Below are 12,776 nucleotides of genomic sequence, written 5' to 3'. Positions count from 1 at the left end.
CATGAGTAGTGACTATACGCCTATAGGACACCAATGGAGCGCGTGAATAATGCTCATGTTCAGGTGCTAGCCATTTGTGCCGCATTCGGTCAGAAGAGCTTGGCCACCGCAGAACGTGGTGCTCCACACAGTCGTCGAGCACGAGCAGGAACCTTTTTTTTTTGTCACGTAGCGCTTGAAATGAACAAACCACTCAGCAAACAGCCGCACGGCGTTCCTAACCCCCTTCTAAACTAATTTTTCGTGGCACACTCATCGAATAAACAAAAGTCGATGGTTGTTTAGACCTTATAGTGTTGTGTCTGTAGCGTACGAGAGCGTAGCACGCAAAACACCTGGGCCTGTGAGACTTGCTCATAACAAACGGCAGTCGTCGGACTCTTCCGTCCATGCTCGTATACAGGAGGACGGTAACGCGGAGTTTGCTGTGCTCAGTATCTGGGCAAGCGCCGCCTTCAAACTCATACAATTTGGAGGCCGCATCTGGTGAACATTTTCTTTTACACTGCTTACGTCTCTCCTTCATTACTACTTCCTTGAGTCGCCTCGTCTTCCCAAAGAATGAGCGGAAGGGCGGGAAGGTTGGTTCGCGGTTACTTGGAGACGCTTTTCGGTCACTGCCGCCGCAGAAAGCGCCAGGTTTTCGACTTCGAAGAGAAGTTTGTGTCACCTCGTCGTTCGTTGCGCAGAAACGCATGCTCGTTTTATCCCCGACATAATGCTATTGCACTAATACATATTTTTTACGTTCGTTATAACTGCGCCGTTTTAAGTAGGCTCAGCTTACATGTATATACATGCACACCCTTCTCGTCGCAACTATCATTAGTCTAACGGTGTCCTATGCAAGACAATCGCGTCTCCCATTCACCCCCAATTCACCTTTCCCTGAGCCAGCCGCAACTTTCGTAATTGCATCCTACCTGACTCTCTGCCATCCTCTACTAAGTTTCAATTTCCTGGAATCCGTATGTCACCGTATGTCATCTCTTACATGTTCAGCACATGCTTATTTCATCCTCTGCATTTTGTTGCTCATGAAAGTTGATGTTGGCGTGCAAGCAGTTTTTGGACACATATCCACACCACTCCAATGCAAAGATAGCATGCTTACAGCATGATAGTGTGAAGAGGCCGTGAGGCTTTGAAATTTAGCACTGATCAGCCCTGATCGCACAACAACAGGAAACTCCAAGACCCCTGACCACCAAGTTTCACAACACACAATCAACAGCTCACTGCGCATCGATTATTGAAAACAGTTTATTGAGCAGTGACAATGCCAATGTTGTGTATGCACTGTTCAACCGTGTTATCGTAGTTCAAATTTTTCCCCACTCATATCGAAACTCCCTGCATGGGAGAAGCAAGAGAATATTTTCACATGTTTTCAGACTCCATCGTGCAAAATTCATTCATTCATTCATTCATTCATTCACCATTAGCAACCCCAAGCTCCAGAACCGAGTGGACGAGTGTTTTTACCGTCTACTCCCATCAAGCGTAGTGGCTAAAAAGTTTTGCCTATGGTATCATGCGCTTAATAATGGTGACATCATGCGCTTAAAATGAAGTTTGTTCTGTTAAGGTCTAAATAGAGGGTCGCACATCCCAATACATCATGTCGTAGGAGAGGGTTCTGCATTAATTTCATTCGTCTTTTTTTTTTTCAAATGAGCACTCAAACCTCGGTCCTCGAAGCTTGAGTCGAAATGAAGCGCCAGGAGTACGACATTATTCTCACGATCTAATTCCTAGCAGCCGGATGCCGTAGGCTGGCACTCAGCGATCACTGTGTTCTTCAATACGGTACGTGAGGCTACTAAAACGTCAATCCGCCTTTCTCTGTCACTTTTAATCGTTTTAGCAATCAATCTCCTTTCGCGAGAGTTGCTTTATGCTGTGGAAAGGGTTGTTACAAACAAAAATGAACGATGGTCCACATCTCTTGCTTTAGCGCAGAATACTCGTAATACACTACGAACTTCTCAAAGTAAGCTTTCGTGGCAATCAGGAGAAAGTAATTATTGCTGCTTCATTTCTGCTCCAGCTGGGCTTGTAACTGAGAGAACAACTGCGTTGTACGTGGGAGGTTGCTCGGCATCTTCCAGCGCAGCAGACTGAAGTGAGGCCGCTGTCTCAAGAGGACGAGCTTCCTTAGCGCTCGCTTGGAGGCACCTGTCGTAAGAAGGTGGTGGGTCGAACGGGCGGCTCGGGTCACCGTTCTTGGAGCCGTCTTTCGGAGCAATGGATGAAGACGATGGCGTCAGGACGAGAACCGGATCTACCTGCAGTGTGACCGAAGCGAGTGTCATGAAATTAAACAAAGCTGACCAACCAAGCTCAGCAACTTGACGCGCACACTCCCACTATTCTTTAATCTTGGCGTCAATGGCGTATAAAGATAACTGCATTAATGATCATGAAGACAGCATGTGGGAGAAGACAACCATACACTCCCCCCCACCCCCCTGCCCTCACAGAGGCTTACGACCTCTTCAAGGTTTGGTACAAAAAAGGCCAAATAAAAAGTTGTAGAATGTTGACGGCCCTATTATGAAAAAAAAAGTCTTTATTGAGTAACGGTGCCACTTAAAAGTACACCATAGATTATAAATGCTTCCATTCATTTGGAAGGCTTTTGGTATAGTCTCCACCATCTAGGTCTATTCTGCTGCAGACACATTTTATTTTGGATATAGCTCAGTCGGAATAGTAATTAATTGTGCTCGTTTTCAAACCGTAGACATTAGACTCAATATTATAACGGCCTGGCCCTTGGCCAATCATGTCGGGTGAGTGCTCATTGTTACCTTCTTCTGGTAATATCTCTAATGGCTATCTCTAATTCGCCGGTAATGTCAATAGCCAAATGGTCAAGAGATACTGTTTACAGCGGCACCTGTATCTGTGATGTTCCCCGATGCCAACGAGTAACGATCAGCTGAGCAACTAAAGCACGCAAAGCGTGCCTTGCGCCACGTTAAACATCGTTGTAATCGGTGGGGGGGGGGGGGGGGGGGGCACTCGTAAGCCGCCAAACGCTTCGAAACGCCGCACTGAAGGTAACTGTTTGTGTCTGTTTAGGGATTTTAGGTAGTTACTAGAAGAGGCAGTCTTACAATGTTAGGAAAGATGGATCGTACCGTGAAGGAAAGGGTTAAAGAACAGGTGAAAAAGGTAGAGATTTCGAAAAAAAAAGTGTTTGCGCTTTTGAATGTTTACGCTTATTCTCGCTGAATTTCTAAATTTAGCTACCGCAGCTTATACTTAGTCATTTTTTTCTAAGTTGTCCTTCAGTCAGAGGCACACAATCACAGTGAACAGTAGTAACTCTCCGACAAACTTCCCAAAGAGCTCATAAATAGCAAGGACAATGCTTTCTAGGGCTGGAAAGATGAAAAAAAATGGGGGCTGTGGACCGGAAATCTATTACAACGTTGAACAAGTGGAAGGCCCCCATCCATGTAAATAAAGGTTACATTTCTACATTTCGGTACCTGTACAGGGCCTTTGTTCCCTGCGGTGGTAAAGGTTCGGTCGTCCTGGTTACGAAATGTCGGATTGTATGTAACCTTGACATGGTCAGTGACCTTCAACTAGTTCAGTATCATGCCTGACGAGACTAACTTTCGTCGAGCCCTCGACTCTAATACAGCCTTGTTTGTGAATCTAGAATTACCGTTAACGGTTGCTTACTTATTGCTGCGACACGTGTGATAAACTGCGATTAGCATGGCTACTAGCATGCACAGGGGACTGTAAACCCCTCAGTAAAAAAAAAAAAACACGGATCTGTGGCGAACTCCCGACGATCTTAACACGTAACTCAGCAGTCGCTACCGCATTAGTGAACAGGACCTACATACCTCCTTGCGCTTGCAGGAGTGGCATAGGCACCAGGCGAGGGCGAAAACGGATAGGGCGACGAGCAGGCTAGTGGCGACGAAGACTGTGCCCACAGCGGCTCTGCCCATGACGGATGTCCGCGAACGGAATGCCCGCACCTTGAAAAACTCTGCGATAGAAAAAGTGTTGTTCGCACCCCGCCGAATGGAAATGTTAGGCATGGGCCTGAAATCGTACTAACATATGAACTGTTACGCGGATAGACTATACTGCTTCAACGCTATCAGGAATTTGGGGTGTAGGTGTACGAATGGATGGAAGGATGTGAGATAGCGGAATCACCATTGAAACGAGGTGGTGGAAGTTTCCTCCATTCATGAGTTTTTTAGAGCGAAAGCTCTGCTACTCGAGATACATCTCAGTTTCGCCTGTCTTCACGCATTCGACCTTGAATCCCGACGAAGGTCGAACCAAGCACACGCCCACAAGTCTAACAATGTACGACTATGTGTCTTGCCGTGCTTAGCCATGATATGCCTGGATGGTATTGTCATAGCCAATTACTAGTAACCACGTGACCAATTTTAAGTGGTCACTTGACCTTCGACTTTGACCCTTAGAGCTGAGATTCGCTTCACCTGATGTGACATCATGCGATGACGTAGCAATGATGTCACTCCATTCTTCACCATAAATACCGCCGGCTTTGCTTTCGCTCGTCTATAAGGTACAGCCGGGTTTAACATTAGCCAATTTTTTCCCTTTACATTTCTTCAACGGTGTTAACAGTGTATAAACCGGTTCGCAATTTCTTAAATACAATTTTTAACCCTTCACTTTTAACTTTATATCGCGTTCCTGCTTTCGAGCCGCAAGTCTTGCAATCGCTTTTGCTTACTTGTAGCACAGATTCATTCAGTTTATCTTTGTTATCTCTAAACCCTGGGCCTCAGGGAGAGTGACTGTGTCTGCATCGACATCCAGATGGATGCCACCACAATATAGTTTAAGGTGCTCGATTGTGTCGAGATTTAACACACACTGCACTTGTGTCATCCTCGTGCTTAAATTTCTTTCACAGAGCGATTTCTCACTTGTTTATATTTTAGTTCACTTGTTTGATCGCCCTGTAGCGTGTGACAAGAAACTAACGGCTGTATTAAAAAAAAATACTTGCAGGCAGAGGATGTTCGATATCAGAGTCTATTTTAATCTATCTCTGCTGCAACGCACGCACGCGTGTGACCGTGAAATTCGTTAACATGTCGAGAAAATGTCAGTTTTGCCCATGGTTCTCTTTGCTTCGACAATCATGTATTCAACGATGGAAAGCCCTGTACCTGTACTCTTTGAAGCCACTGAAAAAAAAGTGATTTGAGCTGAAAATACTAATATCGTGTACTTGCCCCCTAAAAGGGTTCGAAATTTTGATCGTTTAATTCTATTGATGCCCACTATATAAACTCATAATAGTTATGGCACAAACGTTAGGCGAGACATCGGGAAGCCGCTGCCTTCCAAATGTGCGGGATGTCACCTAGAACGTAAATCACATGAAAAAATATCTCTACGATTAGTTACTCCGAAACAGGCGACTTCTCCCACCGAAGCTGCATAGACCACACAGATTAGCGGCACTGGCTAGCAGCTGCAGCATGCATATTCCTGATAACAGACTTATTTACATTTCCTCCTTTCTCTTAGCAATGCTTTTTCTCTCAGGAAGTTTATCTGGTTCCCAGTATAGAAAGTATCCCAAGCAGCACGCAGCATCGGTCCAATATTAGAAATGTGTTGATAAAAACTGGGCAAACGAAAGACCAGTCTTTGCCAGCACATTGCCAATATTGGGCCGATACCCTGTGCTGCCAGGGTGGTAGACCGGGTTTATGCTAAGTTAACCTCCCACCATTTTGGTTCTTTTCTCTCTCTCTCAAAGTAACAATTCTAATCCCTTACAACCAGGCGAAATGTAAGTGAATTAACCGTAGGCCTCAATGTAAAGTCGCGGGACGTAATCACATGCGAGTCATGGTTGTAGATTAGAGTAATCTTGTACGAAGTTAGGGCCGTGAATTTTTTTCCTGATAGCCTTTGCAAAAGTAGTCTCTAAACACGTGGTTTACTACCAGTATATATTTTCTCTCAGTGATGATAAAGAGCATGCTGATGTGATATAGATCCCCTGGTGTCAAAACTTTTTTACTTACATTATATTTTGTGAGGCATGGAATAGAGTGGTTCTACAAATGATGAGCTTTTTTTCTCTTTAAAACGGTGAAGCATTGTGTTAATAAACGAGTTCCACTGAATATCGAGGCTCTATAAAAGTTTGAAAATTTAGCTTGTCAGGCAGTGGTGTACAATCAAAAAACATTCCTACATGTTCAACATCGTAGCGAAAAATGCCCTTGGCGCGCAGTGGTTTCTTTCAACACTATTACTTAGAGAGAGAAAACTGCAATAAAACCATTAGCAAGATTTCCCAGGGATCAAGGTTTCCGAAGTTAAGGAAGTGTTCTGCCATTATTCTTAAAAAAAACATTTTTTTTTATCAGAGATTAGAGTAACTATCAGTAGAAAAACGTTACAAAAATTGTACAGTTTTCAACGCCAGTAAAAAAATATCTCCTTCATTCTGTTCATTTTTCGAAAATACCATCGGGCACGAATCAACTTACCAATGCCGAAAATGCATGATTCGTATTGCCTGAGAACAATGTTCAATATAAGCAGCTACAAAAGCATCTTTAGCCCATATGTCATACAAAAGCTTGACAGAGTACTGAAGCTCCATATGTTCTCACGCTCAAATTTCACGTCGATATGGTTAGCATACAAGGGTGCAAAAGGAAATAGTAATAAGGATTAATTGCTCATCTGCATCCACCCAACAGCAGCCATATGGCTACAAATGAAAGCTATACAGCTTTCTCAGAAACTTCACAGTTAAAGAAAAATTCCTCTTGGTCAGGGGTTTGAACCCGGAACCACCGCACCTATTACTCCACCTTGGTGGATTCCCTTAACCATTTGACTGAAAGGAATTAGTATGCGGAAGTATGAAATCACCTCTTCACTTGTAGGCCACGGTCGCCACTTAACATAACGTTCTTCCTTGACGGCATGGTCCAGGTGCCCACGCATAGTGAGGCAGTTACCATGGATTTACTTTTTGTATACACTACGCTACCTCTTCGACCCTTAAACGTGGCACCACTTGAGTTCCGTGGCGGCGCCGTTGATCACGCGGTTGGTTGGTCACGTGGTTCGAAGCAGCTGCTGCTGCCGGCCGCGCGCAACAGCTGCAACAGCTGTGCGCATGCGCCGTGTCAAGTGGAACGAAGATGAAGAAGGAACGCCCAGCTTGAGGAGAAGAAGAAGAAGAAGAAGAAGAAGAAGAAGAAACGGAGCGTCTAAACACTGACTTTGCAACTGGACTGAGTGAGTTCCACCCGGCCAGATGTAGCTATCGCGTCACTTCAGGTTTAATCAGAGCTAAACCACAGCTGTTTCTTTTCGCAACGCAGTCTTTTTTTTATTGAAGACCTTTGCAAATTATCTACCCTGAGCAAAGCGGACCTCGTATAATTAAGTCTTTCTCGTATGTTTTATTAAGTTATGGGTTCACTTCGCCTGTCTGGACTCACTTGTGGATACGTGTGTGAGGCACCACTTCGGGAGAGATGGAACGCTGTCATCGTTTCGCTGGACACCACTGCGGCTCGCACCGCTGCTCTTGTTAAGTATGTAGGTTTGATGAAGGCGCGGTGACGACGGGTCTGATGATGAGGGTGCACCAGTGGCCAAGGGTCCGCCGGTGTCTTTGTGACTTGGTCCGAGAGGGACACGTGTTGCGTTGACCACTATGTCGCCGGGAGGAGCGCTGTCGTTTGTGACTGCGACAGCGGCTCCACTGACGCTGGTCGTGAGCAGCCATGATGCTGTTAGCACGCAGGTGACTTGGGCCACCAGGTTCCGTATTGTCCTGCGTCGTAAGTTTGCACAAGTCACAACTGCGATATCTGCACTGCGCAGGTTCACTCAGAAAACCTGACAGAGATTAAGACACGGTCTAATCATGCGGTTATGAATTGGTCTCAGAATCGGCTAGCTTTTCTTCTTGAGTCAGTAACAGGTTAGTCACAGTATTGCGTAGTATGAACTGCATATCTGAGTTCACGAGGTGGTAGCTGCGTTCGAGTAGGCGCATTACAGCCCATTTGTAGTCTACAGCGAAATCCTCAAGACAACGCGCAGTGGTGGTCGAAATTTATTTAAGCGTTGAACTTTTTTCTCAGCGTTATTACAATTATGAACTGTTCACTCTTGTTACTATACACGATTAATGTAATTCGTTAGTTGTGTTTTATTTTCATTACCAACGTACTGCGCTCGGCAGCGGGCACTGCTCTTCAACTTCGCCTACTTTCGGTGTCTCAGTGGTCACGATCTTCGGTTGCTGACCCTAAGGGGTCGAATCACGGTTGAGGAGGCCGCATTTCGATGGAAACGAAATGCAAAAATGGCTGTGTGCAGTGCGATGTCAGTGCACGGTGAACCTCAGATGATCGAAATAAATGCCGAGACTTCGAGTATTGTACCACTTATAGCGTAGTCGCCGCTTAACCCTTTAATGCCTAATTACAAAGAAATAAACGAAAAAAAAATTGTCACCACTATACGGTATGCTCACTAATGTAGTCACATACAAAATCCAGCGCGGAAACTGTTCGCGCCGCTAAAATTGCAGAATTCGATATATCTCTTATTAGCAACAATTAGCATTTAGTCCATTTTGTGCAGCTAATCAGAGTGCGTGAAAGTCCAAATCCAAGCTCTGGAACCAAGTGGATTGCCCAAAGATCGTAGACGCGCTTGTATCTAGCAAGCGTTCTTCCTATTCGTCCCGCAAAAGTTGCGAGAAAATTAGAAGCAATTTTTATGCGCTAGCTGGAAGTCGTCGCTGGAAGAAGCACATTCGCGCCCCCTTTTTTCTTTCCACAGCTTCCTCAGAGTGCCGCCAAACGTTCCGACTGGAAAGCGCTGCCTTCTGTGAACGCGTTAGCAACGAACATTACATTCAAGCATAGTATTCAAGACGGTATGTCGCGAATTCGCAACACTGAGAAGCAAAGGTTTGGAGATGTGAAAACCACATGCCTGTACCATACCGTCGCTGCCCGTTTGCGGCTTCAGCAGGCCTACGCTTGTATTTTCGTCTGATGTAAATAAAGCCTTTGTTTGAGACCGCTGCGCCTGATAATGTGTCTCGCACGCCGCATAAATACAATTTATCTTATCTCCTAGCTTATATATTTATGTGCTTGCTTGGACCCGACACGCCATGGCGCACTGGAAGGGGCGCGAAGGGCTGCTTCGGCAGCCATTGTCGAGTGTGCTATACTATGTGGTGTCACCTTAGTGACGTTAAAAACGAAACACACTCTTACACATAATTCAATGACTTCGCATGAGGACAGCGTATCGTATGACACGCCACCACAGATTTGTTTCTACTATTTGGTCCGGACGGATAAAGCAAATGGCAAATATTCTTGAAAAAGAATAATGTGGGATCTTGCACATTGCGAACCATCTTTTCATCGTGAATGCACACACCATCCGCCGGTCGTACATCGCACGCGTGCCATGTCTATTTGCATGTTACCGCGTCATAACCAAGCTGGTGCATGGCCCTATGCCTGAAGTTTTTCATTGGCTAATAGGCACCATATCATTATCTTTCTTCTCAAAAACTGAAAATCTACTCGATACATGGTCCCTGTAACTCTAAAGGCCAATTAGCCGCGACCACAAATGAAAACAGCGCGACTTTATGTGAACATGTCGCTTTTCTACCCAATATCCTAGTTTTTCTTTTTGACAGCAATTGGTTACGACATCCGGCAGTATACGGGTGCAGCCGCCACGGTGACTGAGTGGTTATGGCGCTCGGCTGCAGGCCCGAAAGACGCGGGTTCGATCCCGGCCGCGGCGGTCGAATTTCGATGGAGGCGATATTCTAGAGGCCCGTGTGGTGTGCGGTGTCAGTGCACATTAAAGAACCCCAGGTGGTCGAAATTTCCGGAGCCCTTCACTACGGCGTCTCTCCTAGCCTGAGTCGCTTTGTGACGTTAAACCCCCATAAACCAAACTAAACCTTTGAACCTTCGTGACTCGCATCCTGCCGCCAGCACAAGTTCACATTTGACTGCAGCGAACCCAAGGTTATATGTCATACTATACTGAAATGCCATTTACAAGAATTGCGCAAGGGCGTTGCAGCGAGCAAAGCACAGAATTAAAGCTAGTCAGTTAGCAACCTTGAGAACAAATGCTCCGATTACAAAACACGGTTGATTTAAATTACAACCGGGTAATATTTAGACGCTAATTTAGCAGAAAGAAAAAGAAACGTAGCCAGAGATGGATCTTCACTTCAAACCTGGCTATGGTTCCTAAAACAGTCTCAAGCTCATCGTTTCGCTTTCCCGTCACGTGACAATATTATCTCGCGCTACGACAGTGTCCGATGATCTTCAACACTTGAGAGCCGTATACTGTACAACACGTGACCTTTCGCTATTGTCGGGATGCATGCGGTCTTAGTTTCGAGAACTTTCCCAGAAAATAACAGTTGCCTGAGGAAAGCTGCAAACTGTACCGTGGTGTCTTTTATGTTAACGTCACACATGGTTTAAACGTTTTCGCACGTGTCATATACTGCAACACTGCGCCTTACACCACTGAGGCTACGCACTTTCCTATAACACGCAGTGGCATTTATCTGTGCCGTGCAAGTGTCCGCGCAGACTCAAGCAATCGCGACGAGCGAGTTTCATTTACTGGTTAAGAACGTAAATAAACCAGTTTTCTTTGAAATTTCGTTGCAGATGAGTTCTGCGTTCTCTACCGAGGTTAACTAACTCCAAGATTAACTGAACTCAAATGTTAACCAAGCTCAAATGTTAACTGGACTCAAAGGTTAACTGAACTCAAACTTTAACAGACTCAAACGTTCAAAGATTAGCTAAACTGCACACTGTTTAGCATACGAAGTAACTATTCTTGACATGTGAAGAACAAAGAGACTAACGGGTATAACTACCCACCCTGCTGTTGCAGAACACGTCTAAACCAATTATGCATTCCTGACCATCTGTAGAACTATTGGTGCCAAGTACCAGGAAAAGGTAGTTCTCCTGTTACCTGTGATGCATCTCTGTGAAGCCGTGATGTAATATCCCATCGGCGTCAGGCTGTCGGGCTTTCCGCTTGCAACTACTGCGGTGTGTAGCTCCTAACGGTTTGCGTGCGCTATCGGTTCGTACCTGTACTATCGCGAGGCGACGCTCCACCTGTTTGCAGAGTGTAAAGAAACCTCGTATCTCGCCGCGGCGATACGAGAAAACACCGGACAGCGTTCTTTTTGTTACCATGAACCCTTTAGCTGCACAAGGAAAGTACCAAAGCTTGCACCCTTATAAATGCCAATGGGTGAAAGCCAAAATTTTTGAATGAATCCAGTTCGAGCTGCTAATGTCAACTTATCTTCTCTGTCACCCCTTACAAAACTTTCTTTGTACAGTCTATAGACTCTCTAATACTTCTGTCAATAAAGTCTACAGACTCTCTGTAGTCACACCCTTGAGAACAGTCTATAGGCTATACAAATCTTGTAGACAGTCTATAGACTATGTTTATATTTATGGCCATACAATTTTAGTAGACGTTTGTCTGTCGACAGTCTGTAGACTATGAATATACAGAAAGTAATATCTATAGAAAGGCAATAAAGTCTACTGCTTACTCTAGGTTTGGTGAGTGAAAATTGTTATATAAGATAAATAATTTAAGAAAGAAAACGCAGCTGGCTAATGACAGAAAAAGCTGCGCTATTTCGCTCTGTGCAAGGCGCAAAACCGAAATCCTCTCTGCGACTGTGATTTTTGTGATTTTTGATATTTGCGCCTAACAGATTTCTCCACAGTCATGTAGGTTCAACAATCTATCGAACTTAGCTAAAACACTTCTCACCGGCAAGAGGGATGAATGTTGAAGTCGCCTGTAAATAATTAATATTTGAAACAATACAGATCAAGTAGAACGCAGGTAATTGATTCGATCGACCTACATCGCCAACTTTCAAGACGAGGTGGTAATCCCCTTCTCCACTGGAACGATTCTTAGTGCTACTTCCAATGGTAATATTACATATACAGTTAACTTCTTTTGTCTTCCTAAGGTACCACTGGCTAGCTGGAGCTCCGATTCTGTTTTTTGAATTAATGGAATCACGCGGCTCAACTGCATAGGGCTAGGGTGAACATAAAGCCAAAATACTCCAGTAATAACTCCAGTCCTTTGTTTCCTTTAGCTCCAGCCAGGTTTTGCATTTCACCTTCATCAACATGTAAACACTACCAGTGCCTATTGAACCGCGTCCTCCAGACAAGGACAATATACCCTATACCGCTACAGCAATAATTGCTTTCTGTTGGTACTGAAATAGATCCTGAAGTGGGGTCATAACTTTCCTTCGCGGCAGTCCGGTGACGGAGTAATTGAATAAAATGCTTTGCCCGATTTTGGACTGATGCGAACAGCCACACGGTACAATAGCAACAGCTGAAACAACCTTAAGCATTGAAGCACAACAGAACCAACAGTGACGCCCCCCTACTCCGCCCTTCCCTCCTAAACTCGAGATGGCAGTGTGTCGCGCTGATAGCACCGAGACCTTCTTTGGGTGCTTCCGGGCATTGTCTTCTTTCGCGAGTTTTGTTTTCTGCATGCACAAACGACTCTTTTTGCGATCATGCTGCCGTGTAGGCAGATATCACGGGACACCCACACCTGTGTACCAGCCGCATACCACGCCGGCGTCAACGCACTGCTCAAAGTGATTCCAGCAGTGCGAGCAA

The 12,776-nt window shown here is 45.0% G+C and overlaps 1 protein-coding gene across 1 annotated transcript; it reads right to left on the bottom strand.

Moving 5' to 3' along the window:
• Positions 1–2,024: 2,024 nt before the first annotated feature.
• Positions 2,025–11,193, bottom strand: LOC144110915 (uncharacterized). The gene is made up of 4 exons (XM_077643983.1): positions 11,062–11,193; positions 7,500–7,837; positions 3,870–4,018; positions 2,025–2,288 (listed from the first exon to the last, which is right to left on the bottom strand). Exons 1-4 carry the CDS (start codon positions 11,070–11,072, stop codon positions 2,025–2,027), a joined length of 762 nt encoding a protein of 253 aa, XP_077500109.1. The 5' UTR covers positions 11,073–11,193.
• Between the last annotated feature and the right edge of the window lie 1,583 nt (positions 11,194–12,776).

Source organism: Amblyomma americanum, chromosome 11, assembly GCF_052857255.1.
Source record: "Amblyomma americanum isolate KBUSLIRL-KWMA chromosome 11, ASM5285725v1, whole genome shotgun sequence".
Lineage (NCBI taxonomy): Eukaryota > Metazoa > Arthropoda > Arachnida > Ixodida > Ixodidae > Amblyomma > Amblyomma americanum.
The sequence above is the reverse complement of the archived record's forward strand: the minus strand, read 5'-3'. Positions and strand labels throughout refer to the sequence as shown.